This window comes from Hippopotamus amphibius, chromosome 1 (assembly GCF_030028045.1).
Source record: "Hippopotamus amphibius kiboko isolate mHipAmp2 chromosome 1, mHipAmp2.hap2, whole genome shotgun sequence".
NCBI classification, from domain to species: Eukaryota; Metazoa; Chordata; class Mammalia; order Artiodactyla; family Hippopotamidae; genus Hippopotamus; species Hippopotamus amphibius.
The window spans coordinates 134,018,343-134,039,229 of NC_080186.1; the positions used below are offsets into that span (position 1 = coordinate 134,018,343).

Sequence of the window (20,887 nt, forward strand, 5' to 3'; positions counted from 1 at the left end):
TTATCTGCCCTCTTTCTGTTGTCCTCCCATCTGACTTAAGAACAACCCCATTCTTCCAGTTATTCAAGGGGTAATGGGGCTTAGCATCCTCGACTTGCCTTTTTTGCTCACATCCTACACCTGACCTGTCAGCAAAACCTCTTAGCGTTACTTCCAAAATATATCCGAATTCAACTGCTTCTTATCACTCACTGCCACTGACCTGAACCAAGCCACCATCATTTCTGTCCTGGATTTTTGCAGTCACCTCCCAAACTGCTACATGCCCAACTGTGGCTGAGTCTCCATTGTGTGTGTATGTTTGTAAAATCTGAAAGGGCAGGGGCCAGATCTTACCTGTACTGCTGTCTATAATTTTTGATTAACAGTAGACAATCAATAATTTCTCTACTGAGTGGCTGGTCCAGGGAAAATGTCTATTTGGCTACCCATGGGAAGCCAGTAAAAGGAAGTGTTTATTAGAAGGTTATTGCTTTGGGTAATAACTGGGACTCAGTTCTGCTTGGGAACTTCTGAGTTTAGACTGCATTGAACATACCCAAGCATCAAAAGTGTCCTGGGCTATTTACCCATTAATGGCAGCCCCTCACTGGTTGAAAGTTGCTCTTATGGACATTAAGTCCCTAGCACTTCTGGCCTGCCCTGCAGGTGGGCTGAGCACTCTCCTGTAGCCAGAGAAAGCCCAGAGAATGAAAGAAGTAAGACGCTCTCAGGATGCATGGGAAGTGTCCACCAAAGCTGCAGATATATTTGTGGGAAGGGCAGCTATAGCATGTGCTACATCAGGTGTTGCTTGTAAGGAAGCTGGGCTAGGTGTTCATTAAACACTAAATATTTGCTGAACAAGGAAGGCAATGAATCCTGGTATCAGGATCACAAGATCTGTACACACACACACACACACACACACACACACACACAGAATTGGTTGTGATTTCTGGCTTTGCCACTTCCTAGCTGTGTGGATTCAGGACATGTAATATCATGTTTGACACCTAAGTTTCCTTTTTTGTGAAACAGTAGCAATGTAACCCCTTTCACAGGGCCCCTGCAGGGTGTAATGGCAAAAGCGCTGAGCACAGTGCCTGCCACATGGTGACAATAGTAACGTGGTAGCTATGGCTGCCCAGACCTTTTTGGATTGCTTATTCTTCTTCCAAAGACAGGGACTGACAGCAAAATGGACAGTCAGAGGACAAGTTTTAGCCAGCAGGACCATGAAAACACAGGAAATACAACTCCCACAAAATCCTCCACCCCATCAGGCTGCCACAAAGTGAGATTTCTTTGGTTTTCATATTCTGTCATTTGTTAATATGCCTTTGAAAAAACATTCATATTTTCTCCTTAAAGATTAGCAGCTGATTCCCCGGGTGGCAATGCATTGAGTGGCTGTCATATTATGGACAAACATCTCAGACTGTCCGATATGATATCAAAATGAGGGGTTTTACACATTCTCAGCAGCAATAAAGCTATCAGTAGTTTCCGTAATAGTTATTGATTGTCAACCTAAACCTGCCTCTGGCTTGCAAAGGCCAACCCAATAACCAGGAACTAATTAGCCCCTGGTGCTGATGGTGGGGACTGGTGGCAGATAGCGGCTGAAGTAAATCAAGTTTCCTCCCTCTCTCTGGATTCTTCTGCAGCCACCCTCCGGAAATCAGAATCACTTAACTGTGGTTTCCCATGTATGGGTTTGGAAAAGTATGTCTTTTGTATTCTCTAAAAAAAAATAATTGTACTTAAATCCTAAGCACTAATATGTTGAAGTGGGTTGGAATGAAAACACACTCAACTCTTTCTGTTACTTTTAAAAATGAACTTTAATTGTTGAAAACAAAGTTCATGATCAAAAATCAACCTAACATTTTCTGCATTTCATCTGTGATGCTTAGCAAGCTCTTAAAAAATTAATAATTACCATAGTCACAGTTTCCAGCGAGGTGCCAGGCTCTGCGCTAAGTACTTTGCATAGATTTCTTCTGTGTTTTTTCCCCCCCTTTTTAAATTCTCACATTAACACTCTCTGAGTTAGATATTGTTTTCATTTTAGAGATGTGAGTTTAGGTAACTCTCCAAAGAACCCAGCCAATATGTGTGGAACCAGGATTTAAACAAAGTTATGCTGGACTTCCCAGGTGGCACAGTGGTTAAGAATCTGCCTGCCAATGCAGGGGACACGGGTTTGAGCCCTGGTCTGGGAAGATCACATATGCTGCAGAGCAACTAAGCCCGTGCCCCACAACTACTGAGCCTGCACTCTAGAGCCTGCAAACCACGACTATTGAGCCCATGTGCCACAACTACTGAAGCCCACATGCCTAGAGCCCGTGCTCCACAACAAGAGAAGCCACCACAATGAGAAGTCCGCACACCACAACAAAGAGTAGCCCCCACTAGCCACAACTAGAGAAACCCTGAACACAGGAATGAAGACCCAACACAGCCAATAAATAAAATAAAAATTAATTAATTATTTTTAAAAAAGTTATGCTTCCTTCAGAACCTTGGTATTTAACCACCATGCTATTCTGTCCACAAAGAAATCTCCATAATTCTGTTCAATCCAAGCTGTGAGCTCACTTCATTAATAATGGCAAAGATGGAAGTATCAGTTTTCATGCATATATCCTGTGCTAAGTGCTCTACAGACTTTGTTCATTTATTCCTACAAACTGAAGTAGGTGTTATTGTTGCACCCATTTAACAGAAGAGGAAACTGAGCACTGGAAAGACCAAAAAATTTCCCCACATTTGCACAGCTAATAAGCAGCAGAGTCCACCCAATCTTAGGGTTGCCTTTCTTTACAGCCTTTGCAATTAACCAGAAAGATATACCGGCTCCCTTGAAGGCCAGCTGCATGGTCTCTTGGCACAGGGCATGTCCCTACTCGTGCCCACAAGGCACAGAGCCCCTTTCCACTTAGTCCCCATCACTCTGCTGCCCTGCCCACAGCTGACTGGGCCCACAACCAACGCTCGACTCAGGCAGTCTTCCATGGGCTGGCTAGAAGCCCGTGGGTGATCACATGGGTACCAGTGGGGGCACCCAAGCCTGGATAGTCGATAACATCCTTTTTTTGCAGTTCAAAAGCAGGACGACCAGGGAGAATGCAGTGAACGCTGCCCTGAGTAGAAGCCATGAGTAGATCATTCTGTGAGGATGCAGAAGCTGTATGCAGGAGAAGTCAGCTGCTGGGAGTAGGAAGAAGCTGGTGGAAAGGGAGCCAAACTGAGCTTGGTATCCTGTAAACTGATCCACATGAAGCCTCACTGCAGCCACTGCAGCCGGTTCCCAGTTTCCTACTTCTCTTCGGGTAACAGAACAAATCCTCATTACTGGAGGCAACTGAGAGTTCCTGTTTCGTCTCCTGAATAAACCTATACACCATATGCACTAGTCCTTGGACCGGATGCAGTAATGGAAGGTGCACATAGACTCCTGCAGGAGCTGGAGCAAGCCTGCCTGGGGGCACATTCCCACTCTGCTGCTCTTCCACTCTGTGGCCTGAAGCTGGTTGCTTCGCCGCTGGGACTCTCAGCTGCCCCATCCGTATGATGAGCCGTGTGTGCGGATGAAATGAGATGCAGTGCATGAAGCTGGTGGCACAGGGCCTCAGTACACAGGCATCCTTAAGAGATGCCAGTCGCGTTATCATTGTCCTTAGCTGCCCAGCCACCTGGTAGCTCTGAGGCGGGAGGATCTGGAGCCGGGAACACTCCAATGTGACAACCATCCCACGCCCACAGGTTGTATGATGCGAGTAAAAGAGGGAACTGGAGGTGGACATGCCCTTTCCAGTGAGAATGCCCAAGGCAGGGAGAGGGCCCTTCTGAATCCCATTCCCCTTCCTGCTATGATTCATGGGATGGAGTTGATTCTACTGGTCAAAACTTGGAGATGGAGATAAAAGACCCAGCCAGGAGAAGGGAGTCCTATTCCTCTCCTAGAAGCAGTGAGAAAGCCATTCTCCCAGAGCCTTAAAGAGCTTCCTTCATAACACACAAGGGCTCCACCCACCAAGAGGCTGGAGTGCACCGGAGGATTCCAGCTCAGGGTCAGGGCGCAGCCCACCCCAAGTGTCCCTGACCCTTCTGGACTGTAGTTAGGGGCACAGCAGGCTCCAGGGACTGGAATCCCATGGCCAGCTGAACATCAGGGCTAGATGTGCTGTGCTGGCTAAAAAACCCATGGAAAGGCCGCCTTCTGGGTGATTTGTTTGGGAGGAGGTGAGGTCTACATAAAGGAAGTAGGCAGTACCAATTAATGTAGGTAGGAGAAAGGGGAAGTGGGCGTCGACGGCTGTCAGCACACGGATGGAGCTGCCAGCAGACTGCTGAGCACGGCCCTGCTCAACTTCCTAGGGTCCACTGTTGTGACCCTACTGTGTGCCTAGTGTGTGCTGGAGACAACGTTAGAGCTTGAAATATGTCACTGGTAAGGCAGACAAGATCCAGCCCAGATATGCCTCTTCTGTGAAATATTTTGGATATTCCCAGGTCACAGGAATGTGGGAACAAAAATAATAGCTAACATTTATGAAATGCTTGCTACATGTCAGACATTATTCTAACTATATATATTATTTCATTTTGATCCTCACAAAAATCCCCATTTTACAGTAAGGAAACCAGAGTCCAGAGTGGTTAAGTAACTTTTTCTGCGGTGACATAACTATTAAATGGTGGAGGCAGGATTCGAAGCTAGGCAGTCATAAATCCTAACTTCTCTGGGCCCTCTCTGTGCTCTGAACTCACTGCAGCGGCTGCATCACTTGGTCATATTTCCATGGGCATGTTTACTGTCTCACCAACAAGACTGTAAGCACCCTGCCTTCTGGGACCTTGGCATAGTTGGGCTCTGGATGTCCAGGACACTCAGTATGTTTGTGTTGATTGCTTCCACTTAGAGACGCTTTAGGGATGCGCACAATTCCCCAACCGCCATCCCTCGCCCCCTGCCCAAAATGTTGGATTTCCAGATCGAGGTGCAGATGGAGGAGGGGAAAAGAGGTTCCTAGGCATATTTTGTTCATTTACAGTATTACAAATAACCTGATCAGTTAAAAATTAACCATGTCATGTACATCAGATCTTACTGCATGTTGCATTGTACCAAAAAGAAAAATGCTCTAACAAGAGGTATTTCTTGCAGCAGACATGTCACTATGTCTGCATACACAAAGAGTACACAGCTGAGGAGACATTCAAGTCTGGAAAACTCCATTCCCTCCTCCAACAAGCAGATAAATAAATTATATAGGACCAATACATACACAAATACAGACATAAATAATAACTGATAGTAGGGAAATTATAAAAACAGAAAATCATAAAAATATATAAGTAATAGGGAAGGAAGGAAGGAAGGAAAGAAGGAAGGAAGGAGGGGAGGAAGGAAGGAGGGGAGGCAGGGAGGGAAGGAGGGAAGTAGGAAAGAAAAGAAAGGAAGAAAGATATTGTAACGTAGACTAAACAACATATGAAGTTTGCTTTGTCCACGTGAATGAATGGAGCTCAGGCTGCATATTTTCAGAGAAGAGAAAATGACGTTCTGTGGAACACTGATCTGGGCTAAACCACGGTTTATGTTCTGTTTGTCCAATTTATGTTGAAATCTTTCACTAACTAGCTGTATGACCTTGGGCGAGTTACCTCTTTGGGTCTCTTTAACTTGTCTGAGCCAATAAATATGTAGTTTGCACATCTTACAATGCACTTAATAATATAAGCCTGATTATTTTACAGGATGAAGCAGTAAAGATTAAGGACATGGGCTCTGATTGCCTGACTTCTCAATTCCTTTTTTTTCTTTTTTTAAAATAAATTATTTTTATTAGTTATTTTGTACATATTACCGTATATATGTCAACCCAATCTCCTAATTCATCCCACTGCCCAACCCCCGCTTTCCTCCTTTGGTGTCCATATGTTTGTTCTCTACATCCATGCCTGCAGCCATAACTCTGGGCTCTTTCAGTCATCTGAGCCAATAAATTCTCTTTATGTTTACGCAAATCTGAATTGGATTTCTTTAAAAATTCCTAATCAATAAGTACCCATTGTTACCAAAGGGGAAATGTGGTGAGGAGGGATATATCAGGAGCTTGGGATGCACACACACACACACACACACACACACACACACACACACACACTACTATATATAAGACAGATAACCAAAAAGGACCTATTGTATAGCACAGGGAACTCTACTCAATATTCTGTGTTAACCTATATGAGAAAAGAATCTAAAAAAGAATGAATATATGTATATGTATAATTGAATCACTTTGCTGTACATGTGAAACTAACACATTGCAAATCAACTATATGCCAATAAAATTACAATAGTTCTTTTAAAAAACTTAAAAAATAAGTACTCATTGGATATACAGAGTTCATTACACATGTTTATAATGTCAGGTTCTGTACCAGGAGTTAGAAACGCAGAGATAAATCGGACATAGTGCTTGCTGTCAAGTAGCCCATTCTCTATTGGCAGAAACAGTCATATGAAGAGATAATTACAGTACAGTGGGGTAAGTGTTATAATATGGGTGTGTATGTAAACAAAGAGGAGGGAACATAGTCTCCTATCATAAGGGAGTCCTAGAAGGATCCACAAAGGAGAAATTACATGGACAAGAATTCGAATGATGCTTTTGTGTTGAGTTTGGTCTAGAAAGGAGGGGAGTCCTAATTTATGCCAAGTCCTAGGACGTATGAAATGGTAGGCAACAGTGAATACTTGCATGTATCTGAAATGTAAATGTAGGGTGAGTCGAAGATGACTCACCTGGGTGCTTCATGTAATTTGGCAAAACCCCAAGTCCTTATTGACCAGCTGGCCAACAGTGACGGGATTCACGTGCAGTTTGGGAGCTGGCTTCTGCCAAACACAGATGACTGGACACTGACATGAAGTACAACCAGGCACATAATTTGTTGAGCTCAGTGCACAGTGAAAATGCAAGTCTCCTACTCCAAAAATTATTAAGCATTTAAGATGGTGACAGCAGGACCCTTTAGAGTGCAGGATCCTATACAGCCACACAGGCTGCATGCTCAGGAAGCTGGTCCTGACAGAAGGGCTAGGCCTCTCATCCATCACATGGCCTGGCCTAACTCACATGAGTGCTTTCAGCCCTGCAAAAGCCAGCCTCCCACCTGAGTGGCGTGAACAGGGAGAATCAGGGCAACGTAGGCTCAGGCTAAGAATTCTGACATTTTTGTTGCTCTGCTGATTTTCCTTCTCCCACCATATGCACCAATGTACAAACAGATATCTCCTTCTGCCTTGACAAACCTCTCCTCCCCTTCACCAGCCCCTAAAGCTGGTCCCAAGAGCAAGTGTGTCTGTAAAGTCACTTGGGTAGGCACTTAGGCATCCAGGCAGTGGAAGAGCAGCTTTGCAGAGAACAGAAGAGCAAGGGATGGAGGCCATGTGGGCCTGGGGTAAGAGCCTAGGCATGCGCCAGACAGGAATTCCCAGACTGTATCCAATGACAAAAGTATTAATGTTTAGAGTCTTCCCTCTTTCCTCCCACTAAAGAGAATTCTGCCTTTGCCTCTTCAGCTTCTCCTCTTCTTCTACCCTCTCAGGATAGTTCTGTCTTTGTCAGTCAATTTGCGGCTCTTGTAATACAAAACAAGGGCAGTAGGTAGAGAGAGACAAAACTTCCAGCCAGTGTAGAGTGAAAGGGTTTCCATGGGAAGGATCTAAAACAAATATAAGAAGCCAAAGGAAAGTGAGAGAGAAAGGAGCCTAGAAGACCCCAGTTTTAAAGGAGTTTGTGGATAGGAATTGAGAATAAGATTCTGAGAGAGACTTGGGTAAACCATGGGATAGGAGAGATACTGAGAGACAGGAGAATGGAGAAAGGGAATATTAGATCATATTGCTGAATGTTATGACTTGAACTTCATTTTGATGAAATAACGTTATTTGAGAGAAAGCATTAAAGACTGAAATTGCTCACAATTACTCTTATCTATTGTTGTGCTGGGCCATGTGGGATCTGAGTTATACTTGGGTTACACTGGTATTCTACGAGATGTTAATAAGTATTACATATACACACGGAGACATAAATATACTCACACCAAATCTTTCAATGGGCAAGTAAATCTGTGAAATGCTGGATCGTAAATCTTTCTCTTACAGAAACCCATTAGCGTACTAAAGGCTCTGAGAAGTCCTGCAGCACAGAAATCTGTTCAAAGCTGTGTAATCCAATGCTTCCTAAACTTATTCTACCACATGTCACAGAATATATCTTATTGTTTTGAATAAATGTAAACTAATATAATCTTAATAAGACTGACCTTAAGCTCTCCTGTCTCAAGAGTTTAGGGAAGGCTTCATAGACAAAGTATATTTTAACTAGTATTTGAAGAATGGAGAAGGTAAGGATTAGCCAGTTCAGTATATAAAAAGGAATGATTAATAATAAATAAATAGCTCAAGATTGGTGAGCAGTTCCGTGGGGTTTAAATGTAGAAAGAAAGGATCTGTTGCGCTTTGATTTATTTTCACGAGGGAGAAACTATCCCCATCTTCTATCTCTACCAGTGCCCTGTGAAGTGAGTGCTGAGATGATGGGGCTGTTAGGAAGTAGGTGGCAGCTCACCTGTTCTGAACCATACTCATGGCCATCCAGTCTACAGGATACACATTTTTCCCAATGAGGTCCTTGAACATGATGAATGTCTCCATCAAGAAGTCCTGCAATAGTAAAGCAAAACATACCTGTCATTTTGCTTTATAGGAAATGACTGGAAGGGCCCAGATCTTGTTGGCTGTTCAAATTTTTTCTTTATTATTTTTTGGAGGTGCAGAAAGGGAAGGGGTACAGCATTTCATTAAGTAAATCCAGTGAAACCAACAAAGGTGGATTTTTAAACGAAAGCTTACAGTTGGTTACTGGGAGACTTTCACAAATATAAGTGGAACATGAATATGGAATGTGAAAACACTCTCACAATAAAGCACTATTAATTCTGTCTTTGGGAGTAAAGAAGTAAATGCATTCAGTGATCTAGCAATTTTATAATCATCTTTCCAAATACATATTTGAGGAGGAAATAATCTACATTATATGAAAGCATCTCAGGTCATTGAGCAAACAAACTATTATTAAAATGAACATCTAATTACTGTACTGTAAACACAGCTAATTCTTATGTCACAGGCACATGAGCGAGCAGCTTAGAGGAAATGTGACAGGGATTCTCTCCCTCTCCTTTGAAGAGGTTCTGAGTGCACCTCAACACGCCCTATCAGATTTTTCAGTGGATCAAACTTGTGCTCTACCTTTGGAGAACACAAATTCAAGACAAATCCAGGCAGCGAAGACCAGAACCACTGGCACTGGGACCCCTCCTGAGCTGGAGGAAATGAAGTCATCCCACCTGTTTGCTTTAGGAAAATTTTAAAAGCCATAGGAAACCTGTTCAGAGTTCTTTCCTTAAGCCAGTGGTTTTCAGATTATTTTCACAGCAGAATTCTTTGTTCAGAGAAAATCTTACCTGGAACCTACTATATAAAATAGATAAAAGTAGAAACAGCTCTCGTTGAAGCATGTGTGCTTGCGTGCGTGTGTGCGTGTCTGTGTGTGTGTTTATGGTAAAAGAGAGTGAGGCTGGGAGAAATATAATTTGAAAATCACTGCTTTAAGCTAAACTGCAAAATTCTGGAAATGAGATTGGTTCCTTTCCAGCAATCATTGCTTCTAGGGAAAATTACCTCCATGCTTTAAGTCCCAGTTTCCGCATCAGCACAGTGGGGATAGCATCTCCCTCAAAGGGTCACTGTGAGGATGAAGGGCATGCTGCCTATAGGATGCTCCCCACTGAGGCTGCCCACTGTCAGTGTTCACTCAGTGTTTGAGGATGGCAATGGTGAGTACAACCATTTGTCCTTGATGTCACCTGAGCACGTGTGACTATTGTCACAGGCATACTCCCTTCCTGTGGGAATGCAAAAGGTCTCTGCCTCACAGATAGATGTAAAACCTGGCTTCTGAAGGAGAAGATGTAGCATGGTGTAAGGGCTGGAGCAGAGGTTCAAATCCTCCCTCAGTCACATACTGCTGCCTTAAACAAGCAGACTGTAGACTTGTAAAATGTGACTACTAACACTTATGTCATACTGTTGGAGGACTGCATGAGAAGTGTATAATTCAAAGCATAACAATTCCCTTTCCTACCATCCTTCCCACCTTTCCTTCCACTGAGGATCGAAAATGAAGAATCCATTCTATTTCCATGTCCCAGGACATAGAGAACTTGAGGAGGGAAAATCTTGTGTTATTCACTTTTCCTTTTGTTTCATTTTTGTGTGTATCCAGAAAGAGGTTCTGTTTCCTGCCAATCCTACTCCAATGAGGAGACCTTCTCAAAGCTAAATGGATGAAGGTGCAGGATATTGGCTTCCTACTGGTTCTCTTTCTGTGGGCCGCTCTGTGAGGCTGATCCGAATCTGGTGTCCTTGCTTCCTTCAGGGAGAGTTAAAAGCGAGCCCTTGGTAGCAGAAGCCTTGAATCTGGCAGTAGTAAAGAAACAAGGACAAAGGTGTCCATGCTGAGGGCAAAGGGACTGCTGCGCCCTGGGACAGCCCAGCTGGGCTTTACGTTGATGACATCATCTGCCGCAGAGGTACAGGCCCACAGGCACACAGTCTTGCAGCAAATGAGTCCTGAGAGGCTAGAAGAAAGGCGCACAGAGGCCACCTGTCTCTATGCATTCATTACTATAACGTAATAACAGCTACCTTTTATTGGACTCTTACAATGTGAGAACTACTGTGCTCTTATTTAATCCCTTCACGACCCTGTGACATAAATGATAGGATTCTTACTTTGCAGATGGGTGAACTGAGGCTTAGGAAACATTAACTTGCCCAGCTAGCTGATGACAAATCCTGGATTCAAACCAAGACTGTGTGACTCCAACGCTCATGCTCTTCAGCCTCAAAATGTCCATGACTCATCAACAATGACTGGTCTTAAGGCATATGTAGACTAGACACTCAAGGCTCATATCTGACACGGACTGAAAATGTGTCCCAAAAGGGACATAGGCAAGCCTAAATGGGAGTGAGAAACAGGGAATCACACGAACACGCCTGCAAACTTAGACCCACACACACTCAAGTGTCATGGGAAGACCTTCTTGCCCTAAACTCTTAATAATTATTAATGCAATGTGTCTCCCCAATGCGGCCACAGAGCATCCTATAGACTCACCACAAGCTCAGAGCTGGTCTGGAACGTCTCAATATAGAAAGAATAGTGCTGGTCGCCCATCTGGTTTAAGATGGCTGTCATACATGCCACAAAGTGACTCTGCAAGAAATAAAGAAAAATGCCATGAAACTGTGGAGAGAGGACCATGAAATTCATCTTCTTCATTTACTTGACTTCAGACGGGAAAACACCTCTCCATCCCAGGTGAGTATAAAAAGGTCCCCCAGGGATGGAGAATTTCTCCTTAGCAGATGAGCATGTGAAATTTCCCTAAGAGTAAATGTCTCCTTATGGCTTATTCATCAGCTCATTCATCGAAAAAGCATTTACTGAACACCTGGGATTATAATAGGGGCTTCAGATATAGACAATAAGGGGTCCATTACCAATCTATTACCTCTCCAGCAGCTTATACATTGGGAAAAGGGCACTGTATTGATGTCAGGAGATCCAGCCTGTATCAAGATTCTGGAGACAATTTGATTTTCTGGTAAGTAATTTTACATGTCTAATCTCCAATTGTTCCATCTGTAAAATGGGACAATAATCCATCCATATCTACCCCCAGAGGAGCATCAAAAGGATCAAACGGCTCCTGTGGTGCCTTGAATACACTGAAGTTCCCTACAGGAGCATCAATTGTTGGACCATGAATCAGCCAGTGAGAAACCAGCAGCTACCGGGGACCAGTACTTGCTAAGGGCCATGGAGGATAAATGAAATGAGAAGAGGCAGTCCTTGCTCTCAGGAGTTCAAGATCTAGTTGGGAAAGCAAGATTAACATCCATGAGGGAAAAAGTACAAGACCTTGATCTGCAAAGCAGACCAAATGCAGAGGGACTCAAGCAAGAGGGAAATCAACACAAGGACCTGAAGAGGAACTGGGTCTGGAAGGATCCATGAGATCAGAGGAGCGAGAACCACATCCTTTCATGCACCAGAGCACATTACCACACCCTTCCCTGCTTTTTCCCTCCCAGATTTTATATGTCTGTACCAGGGTGGCATTTTCTGTCAGGGCTAGTGTCTTCAAGGAGAGTTTAAGAGATCTACTCTGGGAACGTGGTAAAGGAAGTTTTGGCCATAAATCCACCAGCTGGGGGAAGCCACTCAGGAGTGTCTCCTGCAAGACTCCACTGGGCTGCCATCTTTTTTTTTCAAATCTTTATTGGAGTATAATTGCTTTACAGTGTTGTGTTAGTTTCTGCTGTACAACAAAGTGAATCAGCTGTATTTATACATATATCTTCATATCCCCTCCCTCTTGAGCCTCTCTCCCCTCCTCCATATTCCACCCCTCTAGGTCGTCACCAAGCATCCACTTGATCTCCCTATGTTATGCAGCAGCTTCCCACTAGACACCCATTTTACATTTGTTAGTGTATATATGTCAATGCTACTCTCTCACTTTGTCCCAGCTTCCCCTTCCCCCCGCCCCGTGTCCTCAAGTCTGTTCTCTACAACTGCATCTTTATTCTTGCCCTGCCACTAGGTTCATCAGTACTGTTTCTTTTAGATCCCATCTATATGCTTAAGCATTTGGTATTTTTCTCTTTCTGACTTACTTCACTCTACCAAAGGAAGTCTCACTGTCAAAGGCAGGCTTGTGGAAGATGGGCAGCTTGGTGTGATGCAAGTGTCTCCAGGGAATCCCACTGCTAAAGGGTGTCAGATATAACACACACAGAGAGGTGGGCCTGGAAGTGTTATGTTTGAACCAAGTATTATGTTTGTATCACACACTGCTGTCTTTGTTAAAAAGACAGAACTAAAACCAAAAAACAACAATTAAAAAAAAAAACTTCTCCCTTTGTTATAAAAATATAATATGCAAAAATCCTTCCAGATTATAGGTTTACAGTTGAGTGACAGTGATGGAAGGAACAGCCTTGATGTCCCCGGGAATCTCCTTCTGCATTCCTCCACAGGAAGTCTTTTGGGTAATTGAATGTTCTTCAAGTTCACATCCCCAAAAGCAACTCCCAAAGATACGGATTCTCATTTGACTCTAGGTTCTTTCCAATTAGGACGTAGGGACAGCAAGCTTTCCCAGTCAGCAGGACCAGCTATGTAATTTGTGTCTCAGAACAAAATGCAAATCGAAGAGTCCTCGTAAAAATTCTTCAGAATTTCAAGACAGCCACAGGGCCCTTAGGAGCACTGGACCAGGTCACACGCCCGGGAAGCCAGCTCTGTCTGCCAGTGACCACCATACACACTCACCATAAATGTTCAGAGAACATGCAGAACTGGCAGGGAGCACAAAGCTGGGACTCTCAGGAGCAACGTCAATGACACTATCTTGCTGGGGACCTGGAGCCTCCACATGGGGGCCACCTGCCTTGGCCATCCAGGGAGTCAAATCTCTCTCCAGTTCATGCCCCCAGGGGGTGATGGTGAGTCTGTGAAATTATCCTTCCCTTTCAAACCAAACAGAACGCCACCATCACTACTAACTTAACCAGGTCCCACTGAAACCACGAAACAAACATTAGTTTTTATCCCTCCAGCCAGGCTGGATGCAAGAGTGGGGAAATCTTCCGAATGTGTGTGTGTGTGTGTCTGTGTGTGTGTGTCTGTGTGTGTCTGTGAGAGAGAGAGAGAGAGAGAGAGAGAGAGAGAGAAACACACGCATGTGTCTCCTCTACTCCCTCCATCTCTTCTGTGAGGAGCTTCCTCCAAGAATTCAGCCGGTGGCCACTAGAGGTCTTTCCTTTTCACATGGTAGCTGCCGTGCAGTTTTTTCGGCTTTTTATTTATTCCTACGTGAGCAGACCCACTACATTTCTTGCATATAAATAGTGAAAATTACAATATAAAGGACTTATTATTTCTTCTTTTGGAGTAATTCTGCTGCTGGCCAAAGCCTGGCTCCTTTTGCAAAGAAAGGAAGGACATTCTCTGCAGGTAATTCCACTGCTTCAAGGTAAGAGATCTGGGTAGGTTTTATTGTTTATGATCGATCATCCTCTCAGAGAAAATGCTATCGTCTCTTGGAGAATAGTTTACTTTTAAAGCTTTGGCTTAAATGAGTCCTGGGATTGTGAGCTTGGGGGTGTGTGTGTGTGTGTGTGTGTGTGTGTGTGTGTGTGTGTTGGAAAATACACCATTGTCAGAACTGCAGGCTGCCCCAAATGCATAGATACAGATACGGAATGCTTGCTATTCCAAAGGCTTGATCTGAATTTGAATTGGGGGGAGAAAGCAAACAACAAACCTCAGAGCTCAAGTTGCCTGGTAATTACCTTGAAAAGGCTGCTTTGTTTTAAGCCTTGTTTAGAGAAACTTCCATGCTTCATTTTAAATGAAAGTAAAAGGGGAAGGGGATTCCAGTGCCCATCTAGAGAGAGTGACCATTTCATGAAAGAAACCATTATCTTTTCATAAGGACTTGCTCAGGGTGTGCAGTTCATCGATCAATCAAAATTACTTTTACCAGCGTGTTCATTTCTTCGTTCTAACCACCCCGTAGAAAAACCCAGCCGAGTGCCTACCAGTACGATCTGTAGTGCGATGTGACTGAAGTTTGGACAAGTTACCTGCATTTGGCTGTTAATGAGAAATGACAGTGCTTTACTTACACCTGGAAGCCTCCCTTTTTTTTCTGCTATGGTGTCTAGCCCACTTTAGTATCAAATCTGTCAGAAATAGCACCAATGTGACTGATTTCTGAAATGGCATGAGACACCAGCAGCAGGTTCAAATTCAGTAAAGGCTTCTCTCTGTCATTTAAATTAAAAAGCAAAACCCCCTCTTTGTCAGGCAATGATAGAACGATGGAATTACATTGTGTTTCCCTGACGTGCATCCCCTTTTCAGTAGTGCCCTAAGCACAGCAATCCACCTCTTTGCTTCCTGTCCCTCTCCCCTTTTACAAGTTTGAGACCTTCTACAGCCACCATGTCTTAAATGTTTAGAGAGAGCTGTAGGCATTGGGGGTGGGGGTGACAACTGGACTGCATTTACCATAGAAGCTTAGACATTCCTGATGTTGACATAGCTCAAACTTTATCGTGTCGGAGCCCAAACTCCCAGCCCTGTCAGCAACAGGGAAAAGCCTGAATACTGCATGAGGGACAGTGGGGTGGTGGGATCCCCTGCAGTTCAGGCTAGTGAGAATGCCCTGCTTTCCATCCTTGGTGGAAATTTTGTGGTCAACATATATTTACTACCGAGGCGTGCGGCAGTCACTCATCCATACCCAGGCAGCATTCCAGGTGCCCGGATAGGAAATCGCTTCTTAAAACAGAATAGCAGGGGGACCTGCATATTAAATCCCGGAGAGAAATTGTATCCGAGACACTGGCACAAACCAGGCAGAGTCACCTCGGCTCCATTCGGGGTGGTTTAAAATGTAGCTAATGAATCACAGCATGAAGAGACATGGTTTGAAACTAGGTCAAACGTGTAAAAATAAATGCAATCATTGTAGGCACTTGGCTGATGAGGGGCTACTTAACGCCTTGAGTGGCAGGGCTTATTTGCCTGCGTATAAAACCCTCTTCAGTGATCCGCAAAAATCAATCCTCTTAATTAATTCAGCGCATCAGTATGTAGGGAGGTCTTGCACACCTGGGAGAGAGCTGAAGCTCCAAAGGAAAACAGTCAGGTCTCTTCACTGTGTGATGGCAAGAGAGAAAAAGAGAAACCCAATATTGTGTCATTAATATTAATTAGCTGGGATACTGGGTGATTGGGTTCAGGAGAGTAGCCCTCTCCAAGTCAATCCACTCCTTTGCATAAAAAATCATCATCACCATCATCAACATTTCATTGATAAGGCCAATAGTTTTGGTGCACAGCACTCAAACGTATCTATTTAACCACCTCTAAAGCAAACACACCTACACACACGGTCAGGACCCTGCAATGATGAGTGAGCCAGGAAGAGGCAATCAGTTTGCCTTGCCTGGAAGAACCCACAAAATGAGGGGAGAGGGACATGCTTGCTGCGGATGGTCCCCCGCTCACCTGAGATTAGTGGGAGTGATGAGATCGCAGAGGGAGGGAAAGAGCCAACTTCGGGAGCTTGCTACCTAAATGCCAGCATTACTATGCGATGCCAGCTGGTGACACGTTGCCATAGTAACTTCAAATAATGTGCTCGACCAAAATAAAATAAAATACAGAGAGCGCCAAGGAGAGGAGATGAGAGAGGAAAGTTTGCATGCCTAGGGAGATGCGAAGTTTTATCTATGGGGCTATCCATTTCCTTTGGAGACCAAGAGTAGCCAAATGCCCTTCTCAGTTTGCTTTTCCATTCACCTCCATGTCTGCCATGTGGTTATATAACAGATTTTGTTCTTGGATGGAATTGGTAGATCCAGGACCGGAGGTGAGAGGCTATGGTGTCAAGAAAAACAGGGACTCTAATACCCCTTCTTCATCTTAGAGCTTTGTCAGGAAGCTCAGCGTTGCAGTTTGTAGCAATCCTTGGGGAAAATAGTGTATGCGGTTTGTCTTAGTAACCAAGTTCTGGACACTGTGCTAGCTGTCTGGGTGCAGCAATAAGCCGGAGGGATAAGGTTGTGCTCCAAAGAGCCTACACCTGGTTCTGCCATGTTGTAGAACATCAGGTGGGGACCTAGAAGCCAGACAACCTGAGTTCAAATCTCAGCTCTAACTCTTACTAGGTGTGTGACCTTGGGCAGGGTCTTGTGCCTCAAAGTAAAAGGGAATAGAAATAGTTCTTACTGCATACAGTTTTGGTGAAAATTAAATCAATTTGTGTAAAGCACTTAGAACATAGAAAGCCCTCAATATGATCAGCTATTAGTAGAGTTGTTGTTGCTGACTCTGGTCCAGAGAAACTATGCAGATTGACTAAGTGAAATTCCTGACTTGGACAGAGGATAGGATGACCCCGCCCACCCCTGACTGTCTGTGGACGCATCAAGTGCTCTCAACACAGCTTGGGACAAACGGCTAAGAGTCCTTTGATTCCGAACATGCCTTTGGTTAACAACACACCCAAAGTAAAGCTGTTTAGTAAATCAAGTGTGTGCCTCTTGGAGCAGTATGTGCTGAGAGGTTTCTTTTCTTTGGGTACAGTTGCTGGCAGGTAGGATGAATCACAATGGTGCCCAGAACGTTCAAAAGCCTGAAATGTAACTGTCTTCATCGAAAGCTTAGTCCCCCAGCTGTTTGGCTTCAGGAAGTGCCTGTCTTTGCGTGCAGTGACATTCGTTGGTTACCCAGGGATCCTGCTGAGTGACAGAGTAAACCAGGTCACCTTCCTTCAGGGAGAAGCTTCTTGATGGGCACAGATCCAGAGGTTCTATGTAGCCTGCTCCAAGTCAGAACACAACATCACAGGAAGGCAGGAAGGCGCCACTTGGATGCCGTGAGCTCTGGATGCACCTGGACGGGTCCCATCTTTACAACACAGCAACTCTTTAGATTTAGCTCTGTGCACCCCTGCCTGGCACTGTGGGCATTAACGATCAGCTCTCCAGCACCACTCGGGCCAGAACCACAGGCACGGTGTCTCCTCAGAGAGATATCCTCACTGATAAAGGGGGGCTGGTGGGGGGCAGGGGTAACAAGGCTGCTTTGAATCCAGGCTGGAAGGAGAGACTGAATTGGCCACACACTGTTTCTTTGAAATGAACACTTTCTGATCGTGGCTGGAGCCTGTGCCTGTGGCTCTGTAGTGAGGGGTCACTTTAAATCTTCCAAAGGATACAGTGAGGTGTTTAACAGCAAAGGGAGGTGGCAAACAAGCAAATTCCGTTCATTCATTCCTTGTGCTTAGGACTCCACCTTCATCATCTCACTAGTCATCTTAACAACCTCATGAGGTCAGCTTTATGCCCATTTTACAGATGAGGAAAGTGAGATGCATCGTGAGTTAGGCTAGACAGACATTTAGTATGTGGTGCAGCAGGAATTACAATCTGGGTCTTTCTGACTCAAAAACCTGTGTTCTTTTCATAAATCTCAGATGTCTCTCATGTCATCACTGTCAGCTTCCCCTAGGCAGAGACTTCTGTCCATTCATTCATTGCTGTATCACCAGCATCTGGAATCGAACTTGCACATAGTATGAGCTCAATAAATATTTGATAGATGACAGATTGAACTTCTTACAGTATTCCCCATCTTTTAAAGAGTGTTACAGGTACACTCCCCCAAACTCTGAAAAGTTAAGATCGTGCAGAACACCTTTGCCTTAGGAGAGGACAGAAATGAATTTTTGTTTTACTTCTGAGCTTACTCCATCTTAAGTTATATTTGATCAAGCCAGAATGAGATCATTCTGCCACACATTCCTTAATGTAAAAAATATTTCTTGGGCACCTACTACGTTCCAGGCATGGTTCTAGGTGCTTTGGGCAGTCATGAATGAGACGAACAAGGGATTTGTTCTTAAGGAGCTCACACCCCACTGGGGCCAGGGATAGGGAAACACCATAAGCAAGTGAATATATAAGTAAGATCATTGTAGGCAGTGATATCTGCTACTAGTAGAATATTACAGAGCAATGAGATGAGATGGGAAGAGACCTGTTTTCAATAGGGGATACAAAGGTGGCCTCTTAGCTGACATTTGAGTGGAGATCTGAATGATGAGAGTTGGTCATGCAAAAATCTGGCAGAATAGCATTCCAGGGCAATTGAATAGCAGATGCAAAGGCCCTGAGGTCGGATGTGCTTGGAGAGCTGGAGGATCCAAAAGAAGGCCAGCATGGTTGGAAGGTACAAAATGAGGGAAAGTACATATAAAATGAGGTCAGAGAGACAGGCTGGGACCAGATCCTGAAGGCCCTTGAAGGTCAAGGGCAAGGGTTTGGGTTTTCTTCCAAGTGCAAAGGGAGGCCATTGATTTGGGTTTTAAGAAGCTCACTCTGGCTGCTGTGTGTTTCAAGAACCCCTCCTTAAAGAAGTGGTATCCATGTCTTACCATATTTCTCCAAGACGCTCTACTGGAGTTGTTCCCAGGGTGGCGGATACGTGAAAAGTGCAACTACGTGCTCAATACCAACCCTTCCTGTTTGTGGTAGTGTCATCACTCCTCAGCAAGAGTTTCTCACTAAACGACTATTTTATAGCAGACTCTGGCCCTCCTTCGGCAGGTGTGGACATGGACTCTAGTTTTACATGCATCCCATTGGTCTTCAAGTTCAGTGGTTTGTCTTCCTGTCATTCAGAGCTGAATGAAGGGGAGGAAGCCTGTTACAGTGACTCTCAGCCTCTGATTAAAGCCATTTGAGCCCGGGGAACTTGGGAAGCCTGCTTACCAGGAAAAGGGCTGTCGTTTAGGACTCCCCAGTTTTTAACTGAACATGAGGTGATTTTTTTTAAATGTTTCTAATTACATCTGTGGAGGTGTGGGTGGGGAGTTCACAAATGTGATTGCCAAAGAACAGTTTCAGAAATAAGGATTTATTCTTAGCACACACACACCAGTGATGGTCTTCCAAGCTTTGCACCGCATGCCTCAGGAAGAGCAGGGCATAAAAGTTCGTGTCCTGGACAAAATGGTATTCTCTTCAGCTTACACATTCCTGAGAAAAATCAAAGCCAGGAGCATCACTAGGATGTGGGCTCTGTATGAGTATCCAAGCAGTCCCTCCCTTATCTTTGCCTGCAAACATTTGCATCCAGGTTGCATAAGACACCGATGTCAACCTTCAACAGGAAAAAGTCATACAAGGATATTACAACTCAGGAAGGAGGTACTGTGGGCTGAAGGATACCAATAATAACTACCTTTTAAAGGGCTAAGAGTGTGTCGTGCAGTGTGGTAAGCCCTGTTTATCCATTGGTAAAGGCACTTTATAGGGTTGTGGCAAGAGAAGGAAGAGAGAGAAGTTAATATCAGTTGGATATTTATGTGTCGGACACTGTGCAAAAAAATATGCCAATGGTCACAAGAGCTACCAGTTACTGAGCTCTGACTATGGGCCAAGCACTGTGTATGCATTATCTCGATTAATCCTCCCAACAGTCAGCTGATGTTGGTAAAACCATGTGTACTTTACAGATGAGGAAACCAAGGAGCAGGGAGGTAACATGACTTGCCTAGCTTGGCTGGATTCCAGAATATTGTTTTGTAAATATGACATTGCCTTATTAATATGAAAATTAAGCAATAACCTCAAAGTATAATGAAGAAAGGAAAGGTAGATAACATTTTCCTCCACCATGCGTGCTGCTTAACCTTGAATGTTAAGAATATTCAATATTCATTTCAATCCAACAAACCTCTAGAATGTTAAGGACATTCTAGACATCTCTTGTGCCTGTAAAGAGATGGAAGGATGGATGGAGCTAGCTTGGCAGATTACACAGGCAGATAGACTCACTGGTCAGGGTTGACCCATATCTACATAAACAAGACCAGCCCTCTTCATGACTATGTTCTGTGGCTTATGAGTCTCCATCATTTTAGCTCAGTTGAGGATAACCGCTCCACTTTCTGCATTGCTTGGGGTTTTGAAAGCCAAGAAGGGTTCAGTGAGGGATACCAACACCACATATTAGGACATACATCTGGTTTCCCATAGAAGCAGCTTTCCTGGAAGGCACTGGACAGGACATACTAAGTACTGGGATCAAATCCCAGCTCTCTTCAATATGCTCTGGATCTTTGGACAAGTTGCTTTATCTCTTGGATCCTCAGTTCTCTGGTC

General features: G+C 44.2%; 2 protein-coding genes across 2 annotated transcripts in view; one reads left to right on the forward strand and one right to left on the reverse strand.

Annotated features, from left to right (window-relative positions):
* DOCK2 (dedicator of cytokinesis 2) overlaps positions 1-20,887 on the reverse strand; it is a 414,056-nt gene that overhangs the window by 83,562 nt on the left and 309,607 nt on the right. Inside the window, exons 28-29 of the mRNA XM_057729388.1 lie at positions 11,253-11,351; positions 8,637-8,731 (exon numbers count right to left, since the gene is read on the reverse strand). Coding sequence (XP_057585371.1) covers positions 8,637-8,731; positions 11,253-11,351 — 194 coding nt within the window. The remainder of the gene's footprint in view (positions 1-8,636; positions 8,732-11,252; positions 11,352-20,887) is intronic.
* Positions 13,956-20,887, forward strand: part of INSYN2B (inhibitory synaptic factor family member 2B) — a 115,645-nt gene continuing 108,713 nt past the window's right edge. Inside the window, exon 1 of the mRNA XM_057729380.1 lies at positions 13,956-14,178. The gene's annotated coding sequence lies outside the window, so the exon portion shown is untranslated. The remainder of the gene's footprint in view (positions 14,179-20,887) is intronic.